Source organism: Cervus elaphus, chromosome 13, assembly GCF_910594005.1.
Source record: "Cervus elaphus chromosome 13, mCerEla1.1, whole genome shotgun sequence".
In the NCBI taxonomy this organism is placed as follows: Eukaryota; Metazoa; Chordata; class Mammalia; order Artiodactyla; family Cervidae; genus Cervus; species Cervus elaphus.
In genome coordinates this window covers 9743100-9764718 of record NC_057827.1, presented here as the reverse complement: position 1 = coordinate 9764718, position 21619 = coordinate 9743100, and the positions used below count along the sequence as shown (strand labels likewise).

The 21619-nt window shown below is 40.3% G+C and overlaps 1 protein-coding gene and 1 non-coding gene across 7 annotated transcripts in view; both read left to right on the top strand.

Moving 5' to 3' along the window:
• Positions 1 to 21619, top strand: part of LRRK1 (leucine rich repeat kinase 1) — a 135238-nt gene that overhangs the window by 39444 nt on the left and 74175 nt on the right. For 4 of the 6 annotated variants that reach the window (XM_043922574.1, XM_043922570.1, XM_043922573.1 and 1 more), the window contains 5 exons: positions 5171 to 5334; positions 12997 to 13168; positions 17537 to 17620; positions 17909 to 18088; positions 18497 to 18645. In XM_043922574.1, the coding sequence (XP_043778509.1) occupies positions 5171 to 5334; positions 12997 to 13168; positions 17537 to 17620; positions 17909 to 18088; positions 18497 to 18645 (749 nt within the window). Of the gene's footprint in view, positions 1 to 5170; positions 5335 to 12996; positions 13169 to 13771; positions 14145 to 17490; positions 17621 to 17908; positions 18089 to 18496; positions 18646 to 21619 lie in introns of those variants that run through there. The other 2 variants (XM_043922575.1, XM_043922576.1) reach the window with 2 other exon arrangements.
• On the top strand, positions 519 to 682 carry LOC122707123. The gene has a single exon (XR_006344646.1). It is a non-coding gene; the product is annotated as a U1 spliceosomal RNA (small nuclear RNA).

The window sequence follows — 21619 nt, the reverse complement described above, 5'->3', positions numbered from 1 at the left end:
TTTGTAAAAATAAAATTACTATTAAAGTATTTACCTTTAACAAAAGATGTTTCATGGTAGGGAAGAGGGTTTCTGCCTTACATGATGTATCTCTGTACTATTTTTTTTTTTTTTCAATGAGAATGTGTTCTTTTATCACTTATTTGATTTCTTTAAAATTTTAAATTAAGTCATATAATTCCATTACAGAGACTTTAGGAAATAAAGAAAAATCTTTTCTAATCCTATCACTAATTCCCCTCAGCCCATCCTTAATACTTATCATTAGCATTTTGGTCTTTTTCAATTTAAATGAATGTTAACCCTTCTCTTTACAATTTCGGGAAATTAAATGAAGTTGGCAGATTAAATTAAATGCATAAGCATTAATTGATATTTTCTCATAGTGTCCTTCCAACAGTTTGTTTGGACCAGAACCCCCAGCTCTTGTGTCAGTGGCAGTAGACATGTGTTGTCCATGTAACTTAAGAAAATCAGATTCAAACTGAAAAAAACCACAGCATTAAAAGCAAATATATATACTTACCTGGCAGGGGAGATACCATGATCACGAAGGTGGTTTTCCCAGGGCGAGGCTTATCCATTGCACTCCGGATGTGCTGACCCCTGCGATTTCCCCAAATGTGGGAAACTCGACTGCATAATTTGTGGTAGTGGGGGACTGCGTTCGCGCTTTCCCCTACAAAAAAAAAAAAAAAAAAAAGCAAATATATATATAGAACTGAGCAGAGTGTTTCTAATGATGTCATTTATTCCACATACATTGCATTATTTAAAAATCAAGTTAAAGTAAAACCACCCTTGTAATTTCATGTGCATCCCATGTCCTAGGTTCTACATTCGCAGTGTTGCTTAACTTGGGTGTAAAGGTGAAGTTTCTATTTATGTTCCTAAGGTGAACAGAAGAGGTTACTTTATTCCTAATCTGAAGAGAAGAAGTTACTTTATACCTTTGCACACACCTGTCTTTTATGGGGATAAGGGGGATATTAGTTTAATTTTGAGAGATGAACAGCGACGTGACTAAGTGCCCCTTCTGATGGATGACGCTGCCGTGTACTCTGCCTTCTTTTTGCCCTGCCAAAGGCTTCTCCCTCCAGTGGCTTCCCTCCTTCTCCCTGCCAGTGGTGCTCAAATGTCTCAGGGTCTCTGACTATTAGTAACTAGTGAGGATTCTATTTTACATGGTAGTAAATTTTACATGTGTTTTACATGGTAGTGTATATATCAATGCCACTTTCTCAAATAGATGGCTAGTGGGAAGATGCTATATAACACAGGGAGCCAAGCCTGGCACTCTGTGATGACCTAGAGGAGTGAGTGGGAGGAAGGAGTAAGAGGGAGGGGATATATATATGTATATATGTGTGTATATATATATATATATTTAGTTATACTGATTCACATTGTTATATGGCAGAAAACAACACAATATTTTAAAGCAACTATCTTCAAATTAAAAATAAATGAAAAGAAATGACCTAAGATGGTAATTCTAATTAAAAGATAAATGATAGAAATAAGAAATGGTGAATAAAAGGTAAATACATATATAAAAAAATAATAGTTAATGAGGATTGTTAGTGTATGTTTAGACGTGAAGCTGCCTTGAAGTGTGTGTGTTCAGCCACGTCTGACTCTTTGTGGCCCCATGGACTGTAGCCCACCAGGCTCCTCTGTCCATGGGATTTTCCAAGCAAGAATACTGGAGTGCGGTGCCATTTCCTTTTCCAGGGAATTTTCCCAATATCCTGCATCTCTTGTGTCTCCTGCTCTGGCAGGCAGATTCTTTACCACTAGCGCCACCTGGGAAGCTGCCTAATGTATAACCTCTTACACACTATACTGTTTTCTGATTCCTGTTTCTAAAAATTACACAGCCAAAACCCCAGCAAACTCCATTTAAACACAGCAGTGTCGCATTCATGTTTCAGGAAGGGCACAGATTGTGAGTGATACTCCTGAAATCCACTTAACGTGGGTTTTCAGAATGGTGGCCTTGGAAATAGTCATGGCTTAGAGTGAGCTACAAAGACTCTGAATGGTATCAGGGACCTTCACTGTAAGCAGTTTGCCTTTCCCTTTCTCCCCAAGCAGAATTTTTCTGCACTGATGGTGGAACTCGTTCAATATGCCATATGGCAGGCCTTGCATTTAGGGTACGTTATTCTGATTTACTTCTCCCAAGATTTTGTTGTGAAAAGTTTTGAACATACAATAAAACTGAAAGAATTGAAACATGTATGTCCATATACCCACCACCTAAATTGTACCATTAACACTTTCTGAAATTGCTCTCATTTCTATCCATCTATCTGTTTTTCTATCCACCTATCAATCTGTTATTATTAATGCATCTCAAATTAAGTTGGAAATATCTGTACTTTTCACCCTCAAATACTTTAGTATTCATTTTATTCACTATAGTTTAATATTGTTTATAATTTTTAGATAAAATTTATATAAAGGAAATGTACATATCTTCATTGGACTATTTGATAAGTTTTGACAAAAACCAGCACCTGTATACTGGAAACGTCATCAAGATATAGAACCATGCCCAAACAATTTCCTCATGCCGTTTTCTGGTAAACTTCATGACCACCCTCAGGAACCACTGTTCTGATTTTTTTCCCACCATAGATCAGAACAGCATATAAATGTGGTCATTTTATGAAGTCATTCTTTCATTCAGCAGTGTGTTTTTAGATTCCCATCAATCATTTCATGGATCAGCAGTTTATTCCTTTTGGTTGCTGAGTAGTCAATATACTATGGGAGTTATTTATTCAGCTCCTTTTGATGGACACCTTTACTATTTACAGTTTGGAAATACCATGAATGGCATTTAATATAAACATTATTGGATATATTTTGAGACATATTTTCTTGGGTAAATACCTAAGGATAGAATAAGGGAGTCATAGGATAGGTGTGTACTTAGTTTCATAAGAAACCGCTAGACTTGTTTCCAAAGTGGTTGTACAATTTTAGACGTAACCAATAAGGTATGAGTGTTCTAGTTTCTCCATATCCTCACCACGTATTGTCAGTCTTTTTAAATTTTACTGACTTTTGTGGGATTGTAGTGGTGGTTAATTTTCATTTCCCTGATGACTAATGATATTGAGTTTTTTGAATCTCTTCTGCTATTCAAATCTTTGCTTGTTTTTAACTGGATTATTTGTCCTTTATTACCAAGTTATAGGAGTTCTTCCTGTTTTCTGAATACCATTCGTTTTCTGGGTGTATGTTTTGCAAATATTTTCTTCCAGTATGCAACTTGCCTACTCATTGTCAAATGGTAAACAGTTTTTAAATGGTAGATCAACCTTCTGATGAGCATAAGTTTTAAATTTTGTTGAAGTCTAATTAGTAATTTTTTCCTTCCATGTTTTTTACTTTCTGTGTCCCATCTAAGAAAGCTTTGCCTACTTTCAAGTCATAAAAATGTCCTCCTGTGATATTTTTTTCCTAGAAGCACTACATTGTTTTTTGAAGCACTACAGTTTTAACCTTTGTGTTTAAGTCCATGATCCATTTCAAATAATTTTTGTGTGTGCTGAGAAGTAGGAGTCAGAGTCCCTTTTTATTCAATGATGTCCAGGTGTCCCAGCACAATTTATTGAAAAAATTTTTGCTTTTCTCGTTGTGTTGGCACCCTTATCAAAAATTAGTTGGATGTACAAGTATGAGTCTATTTCCCAATAGAAAGTTGAGAAGCTATTCTGCTTCACAGATAAATTTGTATATACTAGTAGCATACTGCTTTGATTATTATTATAGTTTTATGTAAGACTTGAAATCAAGTAGTGTAGATCCTCCAACTCTTATTTTTCAAGATTGTTTGGGGTAAATCCTTTGAATTTTTATACAGATTTGAGGATCAAGTTGTCAATTTTATCCCCCTCAAATCCTATTGGAATTATGGTTGGGATCACATTGAATCTATAGATAAAATTGGAGAGAACTGACATCTTAATAATATTGATTGTTTTAATCCATGAACATGAGATGTCATTCCATTTGTATAGGTCTTATTTAACTTTTCTCAGCAATGTTTTATAGTTTTTAGGGTATAGATCTTATCCATCATTTAAAAAAATTATTTCTAAACATGCAATTTTTATCCTGTTGTAAATTTTGAAAAAACTTTTTTCCAGATGTTAGCTGCTGTAATGTGATTTGCTTTTGCAATGTGAATGTTTGGAAGGCAACCTTCCTCATCATTTACATTTTTACATGAAAAAAAAGCCTGTTTTTTTCATCTCTTCAAAGAGATGGAGTGAAGTTAGCCCCAGTCTGAGAGCTGGTGAACCAAACATCAGTCACAGTTTGCTTCTTACAAGCTGTGTGAACTTGGCCAAGAATGATTTTCGAATTCCGTCTCCATTTCTGCTGCCACTTAACACAATCAAAATGTAACTCCTCATTCATTGCAGTCTTTTCTATGATAGAGACAGAACTTTAAACTCTGGTTCAGTAACACATTTGCAAATCTAGTAGAAGCCTTGAATTTTCTTCCCAGAGAAGTGTGCACACACACGCACACGCATGCATGCACACGTGCACAATTTTCTGTGCAACTTTAGGATGTGCAGGAAGTCTCGAAGCCTTCTGGGATCCTACAAACTGCTAATTATGAAGCCATTCTAGAGTGAGAGCTCTAAGGGCTGACTGCTTTCATGTCTGCGTCTTCAGACCCAACAAGTATGGAGTGAGGGCTGCCATTCTAAATCCCATGCCTTTATGGCGTTTTCTAGGCAGAGAGGGTCTAGATTTCCACATGCTCAGGTTTTGACTTGCCTTTCTTCCTCCACGGAATACTGTATCCCTCTGAGGGACACAGCAGTGGGGCAGTTTGGTGTTGCTGTCGGCGAGGCCAGCCTGCCAGGCAGCTGCCCTGGGGGGCCTGGACCCACTCTCCAGGCATTGTCTCATTCCAGAATCTTCCCCAACTGTGTTCAGCCTCCCCACGCCTTCACCCCTGGCTCCACGCAGGAAGTGCCTCCGCAGGGGCAGGTGCTGAAGTCGGCTGTGCGGGGTGACACGGGCAGCGTTTCAGAGCAGCCCTCTCTGGCTAAAGTACATCCTGCTCTCCTCTGTGGTGGTTCCCATAAGCAGCTCTGGCGGTGGAGGTGATGTTGTGTGTGTGCCTCTGTTCACCCAGGTGCCGGGGACATGGGCAGCAAACTCTCTGTGCCAGGCAGTGAGCCCACAGCGCAGGGCCCCGGGACGGAAGGCGTTCATGCTGCATACAGGCGAGGCGACATCAGCAGAGCCCAGCACCTGCTCCGAGAAGCTTGTGACGAGAGCACATCCCAGCTGGAAAAGGTAAGGTCTATGCCAGCCCTTCTTGCCAGAACTGGGAACCCAGGTTGGGTGACGGTTACCACGAAAATTGTTTTCTTGTTATCATTATAATCATAATGGGGATATTTCTTGGGTTCTGAATACCTTGTTTCTCATGTAAACCTCCTGATGTCAGTCCTTTCGAGTGGACTTCTCAGCTTGTCAGGTAAGAACACTGCGCCATCATTCCCGGGGGCAGGAAGGGGTCACAGAAAGGAAAAGGACAAAACTGACAGTCGAGGGTTTAACCTAATATAGTCTTTTATAGTTTTTTTCCACTATAAAACAGCACATGTGCAAACTGAAAAATTCAGAAATATATAAAAGTAAGGGGAAAAAGAACCAAAATTAATCATCCAAACAATCCCACTGAGCGTTTTTGGTATACTCTTTTCCGAGCTGCTGATCTGAACATTCATCTTTTGTTTTTATTGTTTCTAATATAGACACAGTCTTATTTATGCATAGTTTTGCATACTGCTTTCTCTTACATAATATTATATGAACCATTTTCTGTATGGCTGTTGATTCCTTATGTGCATCACCTTCACTGGATACATGACACTTCATCTGGTGGAGACACTGTCACTTATCTGGCTATTCCTTTTGGTTAGATATTTGGATTGTTTCTAATTTTTTATTATAAATAATACTGTACTGAGTGTTTTTTGCCTAATTGTTTTCTTATTGTCAATTATTTTCTTTGCTTAGGTAGATTTGCAAGAATTGAGAATGTGGGTAACAGTATTTTTAAAATTTTGAATATATGCCAAACTTTTTCCAAAAGCTTGTAGAGATCAACCCTCTTGCCGGCCTACAGCTTTGGAAGATCATTGCCATGTTCTGGTCCTTGTGGGAAATTCTTATTGGCTGTGAACCAGGAGAGCACTTTATTGATGGTATATGTGTAATACTTTGATTAACACAGGTTTAAGGTTTTCATTTAATTACTAGTTGGAAATAGCTCAATTACTAAACCTCCAGCCTGTTCGCAAAGTTGTAAGAGAATTTTTGGGGGGAAATGGTCAAGTTCAACGTGCTTGATAATTATTGAGGAGAGAACATTTTTGGAAAATTCTCCAAGCGAGGCTTTAACAGTATGTGGACCAAGAACTTCCAGATGTCCAAGCTGAATTTAGACAAGGCCAAGGAACCAGAGTTCAAATTGCCAACATCCGTTGGATCATAGAAAAGGCAAGAGAATTCCAGAAAAACATCTACTTCTGCTTTATTGACTATGCCAAAGCCTTTGACTGTGTGGATCACAACAAACAGTGGAAAATTCTTAAAAAGATGGGAATACGAGACCACCTGACCTGCCTCCTGAGAAATCTGTATGCAGGTCAAGAAGCAACAGTTAGAACTGGACATGGAACAACAGACTGGCTTCAAATTGGGAAAGGAGTACGTCAAAGCTGTATATTGTGACCCTACGTATTTAACTTATATGCAGAGTACATCATGAGAAATGCTGGGCTGGATGAAGCACAAGCTGGAATCAAGATTGCCGAGAGAAATATCAATAACCTTAGATAGGCAGATGACACCATGCTTATGGCTGAAAGTGAAGAGGAACTAAAGAGCCTCTTGAATGTAAAAGAGGAGAGTGAGAAAGTTGGCTTTATTTAAACTCAGCATTCAAAAAACTCACGTTATGGCATCCAGTCCCAGCACTTCATGGCAAATATATGAGGAAACAATGGAAACAGTGAGAGAATATTTTCTTGGGCTCCAAAGTCACTGCAGATAGTGACTGCAGCCATGAAATTAAAAGATGCTTGCTCCTTGGAAGAAAAGCCATGACCAACCTAGACAGCATATTAAAAGGCAGAGACATTACTTTGCCAACAAAGGTCCATCTAGACAAAGCTATGGTTTTCCCAGTAGTCATTATGGATGTGAGAGTTGGACCATAAAGAGAGCTAAGCACCGAAGAATTAACGCTTTTGAACTATATTGTTGGAGAAGACTCTTGAGAATCCCTTGGACTGCAAGGAGATCAAACCATTCAACTCAAAAGGCAGTAAGTCCTAAATATTCATTGGAAAGACTGATGCTGAAGCTCCAATACTTTGGCCATCTGATGCGAAGAACTGACTCATTGGAAAAGACCTTGATGCTAGGAAAGATTGAAGGCAGGAGAGGAGAAGGAGAAGACAGAGGATGAGATGGTTAGATGGCATGACCGACACAATGGACATGAGTTTGAGCAAGCTCCAGGAGTTGGTGATGGACAGGGAAGTCTGATGTGCTCCAGTCCATGAGGCGGCAAAGAGTCGGATGTAACTGAATGACAGAACTGAACTGAGCATTTTTGATTCCTCCCATTATGGATTCACAGTATATGTGGTCAAAGCCTCTCTTCTTATGGGAGTACTGGAGCACGTCAGAGTTGCCGGCCCATCATTTGTGCCTGGGGATTGTAAGCAGGGACCCAAGAAACAGCAGTCTGAGGTGTTACCTACAGAGCAGTCGCGCTGTCTGGGACCTTTTCCCAAATGGAACTCCAGACTGCCGTCACAGAACTTCCCATTGAACCTGAACCTCTTGCAGCTCCTGTATTGGCAGGCAGTTTCTTTACCAGTAGCACCACCCGGGAAGGCGTGTTTAAGTCCAGATATCAGCAAATTCAGTTTCCTGATGTATGTACTATTGCTCTCCTCTGCTGTTTCTTTTTTTCCCTTTTAATGTGTATTGAAAATAGACTAGATAATTCTCTAATAAATATTTGTATTGTTAATTTGTATACAATGAGGATATACATATGTATATATATATATATATATATATATATATATATAACTAAATATAATTTGTTAACAAATCTGAACCTGAGACAAAAGTGAAAACTTTTGGCAAAACAATGATGCTGTTTCAAAAAAAATAGGATATGAGACACTTATAAGGTCAAGTTTTCTAGAAGTAGCATTAAAAAACTAAACAAAAACAGGCAAACTTTTCTTAATTCTTAATTTTTTAAATTATAATAGTATTATAACACATTTACAGAAGACTTGAAAAATGCAGAACCAAGTTACATGTAGTTCTACTATGTATTACAATTTTTTAAGTAGCTAAATTAAGATTTTTAGTTGGAATTTCAAAATCAAACCCTCAAAAGTTAATAGAATAACTGGACATAAAAGTAGAAGAATATAGTAGACCTGAAAAGCACTGTGAATCAATTCAACATTATTAAGATTTATACAGTTTTCACACAACACAGGGTACAAGTTCTAATCAAGTTGCCATAGACCATAAACCAGGAGACACACAAATGTAATCCAGGGACGTAAAAAAAAGGAAAAACTTTCATGGTCAAAGGTATTGAAATCATACAGAGTCTGTTCTCTTACCACTGCACACTTATGTTAGAAACCAATATCAAAAGATATTTGAAAATAACCCACATATTTTCAAGTGTAATGTGACAGTTACCAAGAGACTTAGCCATTGAAAACTTCAAGGTTAAAAGACAGAAAACACAGAAGGTGATTACAGAGAAGAAAGAATTTAAATGAGAAACTAATATCAAAATGAGAAATTAACATCAAGAATACTTTAAAAACTCCATGTATTTGGAAAATAAATGTCCACTTTTAGATGATGGGTGTATCTAAGAAACCATAACAAAGAAAATTAGAAAATATTTATAACAGATTAAAAATGAAAGGAGAATTTTTCAGAACTTGTTGCATACAGCTGAAACAGCTCAATGCAACTAAATACAATGTGGAATCTCGAAAACACCTAATGAACAGTGGAGGGTCTCCTGTGGAGGTGTGGGTTGGCAGTGGCTTGCCGCGGGGACAGATGCATTGGCAGCAGCAGTTCTGGGAGGTGCCCCTTGGCAAGCGAGCCCTCTTGGAAGTGGTTATTAACCCTGCCATAGAGCCTGTAGACTCCAGGGCTGAGTCACCTCAGGCCAAACAGCTAATAGGGAGGGAGCCCCACCCATCAGCAGATTACAGTGTTACTGAGCATGACCCTGCCCACCAGGACAAGACCCAGTTTTTTCCCATACATGCCCCTCCCAACAGGATTATCTCCCAGATGAAAGAACAAGCTAAAACTCCAGAAAAACAACTAAATGAAGTGGAGATAGGCAACATTCCAGAAAAAGAATTCAGAATAATAATAGCGCAGATGATTTCAGTTCAGTCGCTCAGTCGTGTCTGACTCTTTTCGACCCCATGGACTTCAGCATGCCAGGCATCCCTGTCCATCACCAACTCCTGGAGCTTGCTCAAACTCATGTCCATCGAGTTGGTGATGCCATCCAACCATCTCATCCTCTGTCATCTCCTGCTCCTCCTGCCTTCAATCTTTCCCAGCATCAGGGTCTTTTCCAATGAGTCAGCTCTTCACATCAGGTGGCCAAAATATTGGCGTTTCAGCCTCAGCATCAGTCCTTCCAATGAATATTCAGGACTGATTTCCTTTAGGATGGACTGGTTGGATCTCTTTGCAGTCTAAGGGACTCTCAAGGTCTTCTCCAACACCACAGTTCAAAAGCATCAATTCTTCAGTGCTCAGCTTTTTTTATAGTCCAACTCTCACATCCATACATGACTACTGGAAAAACCGTAGCCTTGACTAAAAGGACCTTTGTTGGCAAAGTAATGTCTCTGCTTTTTAATATGCTATCTAAGTTGGTCATAGATTTTCTTTCAAGGAGCAAGCATCTTTTAATTTCATAGCTGCAATCACCATCTGCAGTGATTTTGGAGTCCCCCCAAATAAAGTCTGTCACTATTTCCTTTGTTTCCCCATCTATTTGCCATGAAGTAAAGGGACCTGATGCCATGATCTTAGTTTTCTGAATGTTGAGTTTTAAGCCAACTTTTTCACTCTCCTCTTTCATTTTCATCAAGAGGCTCTTTAGTTCTTCTTCACTTTCTGCCATAAGGGTGGTGTCATCTGTGTATCTGAGTTTATTGATATTTCTCCTGGCAATCTTGATTCCAGCTTGTGCTTCATCCAGCCCAGCGTTTCACATGATATACTCTGCATATAAGTTAAATAAGCAGAGTGACAATATAGAACCTTGCTTGACATACTCCTTTTCCTATTTGGTACCAGTCTGTTGTTCCATGTCCAGTTCTAACTGTTGCTTCCTGACCTGCATACAGATTTCTCAGGAGGGCAGTCAGGTGGTCTCGTATTCCCATGTTTTTAAGAATTTTCCACAGTTTGTTATGATCTACACAGTCAAAGGCTTTGGTGTAGCCAATAATGCAGAAGTAGATGTTTTTCTGGAATTCTCTTGCTTTTTCAATGATCCAACAGATGTTGGCAATTTGATCCAGTTGATTTAGGATCTTGGAAAAAGAATGGAGAAGATGCAAGAAATGTTTAACAAAGACCTAGAAGAACTAAAGAACAAACAAACAGAGATGAACAATACACTAGAAGGAATCAACAGCAGAATCACAGGTAAAATGAATAAGTGACCTGGAAGAGAGAATGGTGGAAATTACTGCTGTAAAACAAAATATAGAAAAAAGAATGAAAAAAATGAAGACAGCCTAAGAATGTTCTGGGAAAACATTAAAGGTACCAACATTCGCTTTATAGGGGTCCCAAAGGAGAAGAGAAAGAGAAAGGACCCAAGAAAGTATTTGAAGAGGTAAGAGCTGAAAACTTCCCTAACATGGGAAAAGAAATAGTCAACCAAGTCCAGGAAGCACAGAGTTCCAGGCAGGATAAACCCAAGGAGGAACACACTGAGACACATAGTAATCAAACTGACAAAAATTAAAGACAAAGATAAAATATTAAAAGCAACAAGGGAAAAATGACAAATAATATACAAGGGAATTCTCATCAGGTTATCAGCTAATTTTTCAACAGAAACTCTGCAAGCCAGAAATGAATGGCACAATACATTTAAAGTGATGAAACGGAAAAACCTACAACCAGGAATACTCTATCCAGCAACACCTCATTCAGATTTGACGTCAAAATCAGGTTGTACAGACAAGCAAAAGTTAAGAGAATTCAGTACCACCTAACCAGCTTTACAATAAATGCTAAAGGAACTTCTCTAGGCAGGAAACAAAATAAAGAAATACCTACAAAGAATAAACCAAAAACAATTAAGAAAATGGTAATAGGATCATACATATCAAACTTAACTTAAATGCAAATAGATTAAATGCACCAACCAAAAGACATGGACTGGCTGGGTGGATGAAAACATGTGCGTATATGTATTTCCACGTACCACATCACTCTGCTTAATGCCTCAAATGGTAATTATTTTATACTGTTAGGTTAATCATGTTTCCATTATGGCTTGCAATTATAATTATCTTTTATTTTTTGTCTGACTATTAATTGTGAAAACTGATGAACATCTCTTGCTATTGTGATTATATAACTATTAATAGTATTCTAATACAATTCTGAAAATATAAAGAAATATCATGTAAGAAAACAGGAAGTTAACCTGTGATACAATATTATTAACTAAAGCACAGATATTAGTCAAACTTCACAAAACAGGTAAACTTTAATAGTCTGTTTTATTTAACTAGAATATATTAAATATTATCATTTCAACATATAATCAATATAAAAATTATTGACATGATTGTTGCTTTTCAGTCACTAAGTCGTGTCTGACTCTTTGCAACCCCATGGACGGCAGCACACCAGGCTTCCATGTCCTTCACTATCTCTCAGAGTTTGCTCAAACTCATATCTCTTGGGTTGGTGATACTGTCTAAGTTATCTAACCATCTCATCCTCTGCTGCCTCCTTCTCCTTTTGCCTTCAATCTTTCTGGCATCAGAATCTTTTGCAATGAGTTGGCTCTTTGCATCAGGTGGCCAAAGTATTGGAGCTTCAACTACATCATCAGTCCTTCCAGTGATTACTCAGGACTGATTTCCTTTAGGATTGACTGGTTTTATCTCTTTGCCATCCAAGGAACTCTCAAGAGTCTTCTCCAGCTCCACAAGTTAAAAGCATCAATTCTTCAGCACTCAGCCTTCTTTATGGTCCAACTGTCACATCCATACATGACAACTGGAAAAACCATAGCTTTGACTATATGGACCTTTGTCAGCAAAATATGTCTCTGCTTTTTAATACACTGTCTAGGTTTGTCATAGCTTTCCTTCTGAAGGACAACTGTGTTTTAATTTTCTTTCCTGCAGTCACTATCCACTGTGATTTTAGAGCCCCAGAAAATATTGACAAGATAATTTACTGTTTTTGTAGTAGGTCTTTGAAATCACCTGGAAAAGAATCTGATGCTGGGAAAGACTGAAGGCAGGAGGAGAAGGGGACAACAGAGGAAGAGATGGTTGCATGGCATCACCGACTTGATGGACATGAGTTTGAGCAAGCTCCGGGAGTTGGTGATGGACAGGGAAGCCCGGCATGCTGCTTAGGGTCGCAAAGAGTCAGACATGACTGAGCGACTGAAATCACATATGATTTTACGTTTTCAGCACATCTCATTTTGCATGAGCCATGTTTCAAGACTTAACAATCACACGTGACTGGTCCTGCCATCCTGGGCTGCATAGTCCCAGACTTGCCCATGGGCTTGGTGAACCTTTAGAGTCGATTCTCTTGGCAGTTCCCAGCAGCACTCTTCTTGCTGACATCTTGTCCCTGTTCTGTTTTGACCAGGGCCAGCTCCTGAGCATCTCTGCAGCCTATGGTGACCTGGAGACCGTCCGGTATCTTCTCACTGAGAGGCTGGTGGAGCTACCAACGGAGCCCACCGATGACAACCCCGCCGTGGTGGCAGCACAGTTTGGGCACGCTGACGTCGTTCAGGAGCTACTCGAGTCTTTGCCAGGTAAAGAGTCTGCTTCCCTGGGGGCTCAGATGGTAAAGAATCCGCCTGCAATGCAGGAGACTTGGCTTCAACCCCTGGGGTGGGAAGATCCCCTGGAGAAGGAAATGGCTACCCACTCCAGTACTCTTGCCTGGAAAATCCCATGGACGGAGGAGCCTGGCGGGCTATAGTCCATGGGGTCTCAAAGAGTCAGACACGACTGAGCGACTTCACTCACTTTGCCCGGTAAGTCCCAGGGTGTGAGTTATTCACCCCCACTCAGGGACCCTCCTTTTGAAAAAATACTTATTTCCTTATTTGTTTGGCTTCATTGAGTCTTGGTTATGGCACGAAGGATCCCCGTCGCTGCACGCAGGCTTTTATCCTGTTGTGGCGCACCAGCTCAGCTGCCTCACAGCATGTGGGGTCTTAGTTCCCCAACCAGGGATTGAACCAGCATCCTCTGCATTGGAAGGCGGATTCTTAACCACTGGACCACCAGGGAAGTCCCTCAGGGACCCTCTTTTCCTAGGAACCAGACAGACATTTGGAGGGGGGTGGCTGCACTCCAAGTTGTTTATGTCTTCACACTGTTTACCAGTCCAGATCCAGAAATCTGGGGGTATTCTTTAAAGCAGTTTTAGATTTAAAGAAAAATTGTTGAGCAAGTACCAAGAATTCTCATATACCACCCTTCACAGTTTCCCTATTATTGATGTTTTGTATGAGAATGGTACAGTTGTTAAAATTGATGAACAAACCAATATTGATATGTTATTACTAATGGAAGCTCATAGTTTGCACTAGGGTTGTATATTCTATGACTATTAACAAATGTGTAATGACATATATGTACCATTATTGTATCATGCAGAATAATTTCACTGTCCTCCTGTTCTACCTGTTTATCTCTTTCTCAGTTCCTGGTAACCACTGATCTCTTTACTGTGTTCATAGTTTTGCCTTTTCCAGAATGACATATAGTTGGATTCATATGGTATGTAGCCTTTTTGGATAGACTGCTTTCATTTAGCAGTATGCATTCAAGTTTCCTCCATGTCTTTTCATGACTTGAGAGCTCATACACACACACACACACACACACACACACACACATACATATATTTTATCACTGAATAATATTACATTGTCTGGATGTTCCTTGCTATGTTGCTTTCTTAATAACAAGTAATTTTTTGTCTGGTAGACTCAGGCATCCTGGTATCCTTTGATTTCCTGCAATGGCCTTGGATCTGTTACAGTTATTGCTACAGCTATAGGCTGAGGCATTGTCTTAGCAGTGGCTGTTGGGAGTTAGGATTTTGCAAGGGAATTGGGCCAGCTTCATGGGTATGTGACAATGCAGTCACACAGGGCCCCATACTTAGAAGAGCCCCACACTTGGTTTGTGAGCATGCCTGCTAAGTCACTTCAGTTGTGTCCAACTCTTTGCAGTCCTGTGGACTGTAGTCTGCCAGGCTCCTCTGTCCGTGGGATTCTCCAGGCAAAAATACTGGAGTGGGTTGCCATGCCCTCCTCCAGGGGATCTTCCCAGCCCAGGGATGAAACCCACGTCTCTAAGGTCTCCTGCATTGGCAGACATATTCTTTACCACTAGCGCCACCTGGGAATTACATGGGAATTACACCTGGGAATTACATATAGCACCCACTACACTCTGCAATTACCCTCTTGAAATTTGTAATACTTTTTAAACAAGGGACCCCATTTTAAGTTTTACGTTGGATCCCACAAATTATGAAATGGAAACCCACTCCAGGATCCTTGCCTGAAAAGTCCCATGGACAGAGGAGCCTGACGGGCTTCAGGTCACAGGGTTGCAACAGGTCGGACACGACTGAGCAACTAACACACACACACACACACCACAAATAATGCAATAGTACTGTTAAGGGCTTCCCTGATAGCTCGTTTGGTAGAGAATCTGTCTGCAATGAAGGAGACCCCGGTTTGATTCCTGAGTCGGGAAGATCCGCTGGAGAAGGGATAGGCTACCCACTTCAGTATTCTTGGGCTTCCCTTGTAGCTCAGCTAGTAAAGAATCTGCCTGCAATGCAGGAGACCTGGGTTTGATCCCTGCGTTGGGAAGATCCCCTGGAGAAGAGAAAGGCTACCCACTCCAGTATTCTGGCCTGGAGAATTCCATGGGCTGTATAGTCCAGGGGGTTGCAAAGAGTCAGACACGACTGAATGACTTCCACTTTTCACTTTTTTTTTCACTGTTAAGGGAGTGTCTGACTGTGTCCTTTGAGGTAGATTTGTGCTCAGATTTGGTTCCAAGCTGGCATGCCCCTCATACACCTGGAGGAAGAATGAGTTTATGAACAGAAATCAGGGCAGTGTTAGGGCCCATAGACACAGATTGGGTCAAGCAAGGTATAGGAAGGCAGAGAGGAGAGGAGTCCCTGAGGTGCCAGAGGCTGATTCTTTCTCCTCAGGAATCCCCAAGAATAGCTCTGTTCTTGCCCTAAAGAATCTATGCCAGCTGACTCACTCATTGGACAGCTTACATTTATTGATCATTTGCCAAGTACTGGACACACTACAGAATCTGAAAGACACAGCGCCTTTTTAAAAAGGTGGTCCCAGCCCTTTAGTAGCTCCTGGTCCAGCAGAGGAAATTGAGGCAGAAAAGACTAACTGTGTGGTGTAACCATGCAGAGGTTGAAATGTCTACACAGTCATTTGCGACCACACATCAGGGAATGGTCTTGTCTGTGTGCAGGCTGGGGTCCTCAGAAGGGGTCAACATCTCAACTGGGCTTTGCAGACTGAGCAGGAGTTTACCTGGTGGACAAACAAGGGAAGAGCCTGGTTTGCCTGCTTCTGCAGAGCAGGGAGCTTGGCTCGACCTGAGTATGTTGGAGCTGAGCATGGTTTTCAGCGGCTCCTGGGGTGTCCTGTCTTTAATTCAGCTCGGGACAGAGCTAGTGGGACTGAAAGAGTTGAGGGCATTTGCTGAGCCCTGTGGGGAGTGCAGAGATGGGCAGAACAGTGTCTGTCCTCTGGGAATTCCCAACCTGTTGGGAGGGTGGCCCTTGTCAGGAGTAAGGTAAGATAAGAGGCAGCTGGAGGACAAGGGCGGGTCCAAGAAGAGGATGGACGAGAGGTCCATGGTGGGGGGGTACATCACTGTGTAATTATGAACATCATTCAAAGGACATCATTATGTAATTCCTGGTCTTGCAGCTCAGCGGGCTGACAAGAAAGAGGAGGTGGAAAGATGGAGACCAAAATGGGGCTTTTTGAGCTGGATTTGGGCCTCAAAGAATACACACAGGGGTTTGCATGGTTAAGATAGTACCCTTTGGTTTTGGGTAAAGCAGAACTTAAGGCTTGACTTCGCCATTTACCAACTGTCGGACCTTTAGCAAGTTCCCAACTGTCCCTGAGCTTTGGTTTCCTCATATTAAAATGATGACTGTGAGATACAGGGCCTGCCTCCTGAGACTGACACACTCCATCCTCAGCGGGAGTTAGCAGCATGACAACCGCACTTCTCACAGCTGGATATCTGGTCCTAACTGAGTTAGGGGTAATTTGTTTTCTGCTCATGTACCTCCTCCTTTGAATTGTTCATTTTAGTCATCAATTGAGGGCAAAGAAGGGATATTTATTTAGCACCCGCTGCACCCCAGACATGATGCCAGGTACCTTGTGTATTGGGTTTTAATTCTTGCCTTCTCTACCTCACCCCCATTTCCTGGTCAATTTCCTATGACACAGAGGGGTACTCTCTCCAGGCTCCAGAGCACTTTGGTTCCGGAGAACTCTCCACCTCTGCAAATGAGTGTTATGATGCAGTTGGGAAGTGTCCACGTGGGGGATGAGATCATTTTTCCATGGCAGATAGATCCAAAAGACCTTGCATTACTTTGAACTTGAAGATACTATGACATTTCAGCCCATGCTGTCCCTGTTCGTTCAGTGTGTTATTTCATCCTGAAATTAAGTGGGCAGTTCTTTTAGGGAGCAGTTCTCTTAAGTTTTAGGCTGATCTGTTTCTTCATCAGAGTATTTTTAAACTTATGAAAGTGGTATATGTATATTACAGACAATTCGGGAAAGCAGAAAGGGTTATTACTCTAAGAACATAATGACATAACACAATGAGTTATATCAGGCACTTGATAGATGTTATGACAGTTTACTGAGTCAAGTACTTGATATACACAATGTCATGTAATCCTCACATTAAACTTGGAAGGCAGGGTGTTCCTTTTCCCTTTTACTTATGGGTAAACTGAGCCACAGAGAGGATAAGAAATTTGCCCCAGATGACATATTTTAATATTTTAATTATTTAATATTTTAATCCTAAGTCACCTGTCTCTAAAACCTGTGTCCCTGTGTGTGATGCTGCTCCAGGGATGCGGTCAGGGCTGGGGATGAGGCAGAGAGTAAGGGCATCTCACCGTCCCACCACCCAGAGAGAATTCTGCAGCACTGAGGGTAGGTGGTTCTTCCTAGTCTTGTGTCCACACATACATTTTTCATCGCAATTTCACTGCATGTGCTGTTCTGAATGCTACTTTTCCCCAGCCGGTGTTATTTGATGGGCAGGCGGGTTTATAGTGATGTGGGGAAATGTCATATGCAGTTCAGAGGGGCTGTTCCGTAGACACTGTCAACTGGACAATAGCCACTTTCAGCTGGAAACAGGGCCGTGGCTGGAGGGGACCTCAGAGCAGGAGCAGCTGCGCCTTCAGCGGCCCTCTCTCTGTCCTCTCATCCGAGCAGGTCCCTGCAGCCCCCAGCGGCTCTTGAACTGGATGCTGGCCTTGGCCTGTCAGCAGGGGCACCTGGCAGTAGTGAAGCTCTTGGTCCTGCGCCACGGGGCTGACCCCGAGAGCTGCGCAGTCAGGAAGAATGAGTTCCCAGTCATCGTGCGCCTGCCGCTGTACGCGGCCATCAAGTCAGGTGGGTGCCGGTCAGCCCACCCGTGACAGCCTTTGTCCTGTAGAGACGCGGGCCCGCCCTTCACGATCGCCTTCGGCTCTCCAGGGCCTGTGTGGGGTTTCCCAGCTCTGTTCTCGGCTTCTTCTTCAAAAGATCTGCGTCCTTCTTCCTCCCCCCGACTCCCTCCTGCGAGGGGATTTCAATGCCAGTGACCAGCCGCGGCAAACGCGACTCCTCGGAGGCCCTGCAGAGGGCAGAGCCCCACCGAAGTGCTCTCACTGACGGGAACCTGTGGAGTCAGGGGAGGCAACACATTCAGCAGCTCCATGCCCTTTTCATTTTCGTTTCACATGCGTGTCAGGCCTTTTGGACAGCCGTGACACACTCTGCGTCCCAAATGCCCTGAGCACTCTGCTTTCTGTCCTGTAGGGAATGAAGATATTGCCATATTCCTGATTCGGCATGGAGCCTTTTTCTGCTCCTACATTTTACTGGACAGTCCTGACCCCAGCAAACATCTCCTCAGGAAGTATTTTGTTGAAGCAAGTGCTTTGCCCAGCAGTTGTCCGGGAAAAATGGTGAGTAGTCTTTGTCTGTGGATGGATGGATGAGGAAGAGGTGGATTATTTTTCAACCATGAGAAAGAAGGACATGGTTCCATTTGTAACAACGTGGATGGACTTCGAGGACATTATGCTAAGTGAAAGAAGTCAGGCAGAGAAAGATAAGTACAGTATGTTTTTACTTATAGGTGGAAACTAAAAAAGCCAAACTGTGGAAACAGTAGATGGTTTGCCAAGGCCTGAGGGGTGGGGCAAATAGCTGGAGTGTTGGACACTTCAGCCATATGATAAATAAGCCCGGGAGATCTAATGTGTAGCACTGTGATTACAGCTAATAACACTGTATTATATACATGAAAGTTTCTAAGAGAATAAATCTCAAATGTTCTCACCACAAAAAAATAGTAATTAGGTGGCATGGTACAGGTGTTAGCTGAGGTTACAGTAGTAATTGTTTTATAATATATAAATGTATTATATCAGCAGGTCATAACTTACACAATGTCATATGTCAATTATAGCTCAATAAAACTGGGAAAAAACACATGGGAATTAGTTCTAGTTAGTTTACCATTTTAATAACAAAAATAGGATTGCATTATTTACATTATCTTCAATTTGGCTTTTTAAATTGAGCACTCTGTCACTGACACCCCCTCGATCAGTCAGTGTAGCTGTATCTCATTCTTTTTGGTATGTGCCTCAAATCTAGAGTGAATGTAGCTTAGTTGACTCAGCCCTTCTCCTGGTAGTGGACATTTGGATTATTTCTGGGTTTTGCCCTTGTGATATAGCCTGATTTCTAGGGTATTTCTTATGTAGATCAAAGTCCTGAAAGTGGACTGCTTTGGAATCACTTCCACAAATGCTGTGGTGACTCACACTCTCGCCATCACGACATGGGGATTTCTATTCCCCACATGCTGGCCAGCACTGGATGTCCAGGGGCATTTTAATTTTCATCACTCTGATGGGTTAAAATGGAATCTTCTTGTTTTAATGTCCGTATTTCTTATCTTAATAATGTTGAGCATCTTTGCATATCCTCATAAATTATTTGTGTCTCCCCTTATGTGAGTTGCCTGTTACAGTTTATTGATTATTTTTCTCAAGGATTACTCACCTTTTCCTTCTAATTTTGAAGAGTCTTATTGTATATTAGAGATTTTAAGCCTTTTTTGTTTATCATAGATGTTACCAATATTTTTCCCAATCCATTATTTGTCTTTTGAGATAACAAAGATATGTGAATATATAATCAAATATGTCTGTCTTTTCATTTATGGCAGTTAGGTTATATAAGAAAGTCATTTTCCCCTCAATTTTATGTAAATATTCTCCTAGAATCTTTTATACTATTTTGACTCTTTTATTTTTTACATTTTAAGCCTTATTTTTCCTATCATTTCTTTGTGTATGTGGTTTCAGGGAGCGAATCTAACTTTCCTCTCTTCCAGGTAGATGATCAAATATTCCAGCACAATTTTTAAAGTAAACTTTGATTTTCTTTCTGGATTAAAATGTCACCATTGCCATTTCTTCCAATATATACTTATATACATTTTGGGATTCTCTGCACTGGTCCACTAGCCTTTTAATCTATTTCTGTTCAAATGCCATGCTGTTTTGATTATAGGCATTTTATTTAAACCTTACAACTGGTTAATGCAAGTTTTCTACTCCTTATTTGCTTTTTTCAAAAATATCTTAACTGTTATCAGACATCTGTTTTTTCCATTTTGTGCATTTCCCATGGTAACTTTCATGGTGATATGTGCTGCATTTAGGTTCTTTAGTAGGATTTTATAGTTTTACTGATAAAGGTTTCCTGAACATATTTTGTTTATTTATTATTGTTTTTGCCATTGTTTGAATGGAATGTATATCATTCTTTCCCATTTCTGACTTTCTGATATGAAGGAAATCTCTTCTGCTTATTTATTTGTTTTACCCAATCCCCTTATCAACTTCTCTTATTAATTCTAATAGTTTTCAGAGAAGTTCCTCAAAACTTTTAGGTATATATCAAGTTATCTGCAAATTCAAAGCAGGTTTGTCTTGTCTTTTCTAATATTTATTTAACTTTATTTCGTGGCTTATTGTGTATTAGCAGAAATGTCAAAAGTTGAATCATCTGAAAAGAGCGGATGTATCTCTCTTGTTCCTGATTTTAAAGGTCCTGGCATCAGCAGTTTATGGGCATTTTCTGTACATTTTTGGTAAATAGACTATTGCTGTATTTAGGTAGTTTCCATGTATTCCTCTTTGCTTAGGGTTTTTATTAAGAAAAGTTGCTGAATTTTATTGGATGTATATTAACAGCTGTGGATATACTCACATAGTTTTTCTACTTTAATTTGCTGTTCTAATGCATGATAGTAGGTGTTGACCTAATATTGAAATCTTATAATAAATGTTAATTGGTGTTATTATGGATGGATTTGATCTATTGATATTTTACTTACAATGTTTGCTTCTATATTTACAGGTAATTGATCTATACTTTTCTATTTCTATTGTCTTTGAGATTTTGGTATAAAACAATGTTAGCCTTACAAAATGACTTGGGGAACTTCCCATTTTATTATAGTCTAGAGAAGTTTCATAGGAATCATTTATTACTAATGGTTGCTTAGATAAAGCAGGTCTTTGTTTTCAGACATCTTTTGAAATCATTGGTCAGTTCAGGTTCTCTGCTTTTGCTTATATGCAGTTTAAGATGTTATATTTTGGTAGAAAATCATCTATTTCCTTTAGATTTTTGAATTTGCTATCACGGCATGTTACATTTACCTTTTTTGGTAATTATTTTCTCCTATGTCTGTAGTTATATTTCCATTCATGGTATTGATTTATGATGTTGAACAGTTTTACTTTTTCTCTTTTAAATTTTATCAGACTAGTCAGGGTTTTATATATTCTAGAGGTCCTCAAGGAACCACTAGATTTTATTTATTTTTCATGATTTATTTTGTTTGTTCCTTCATTC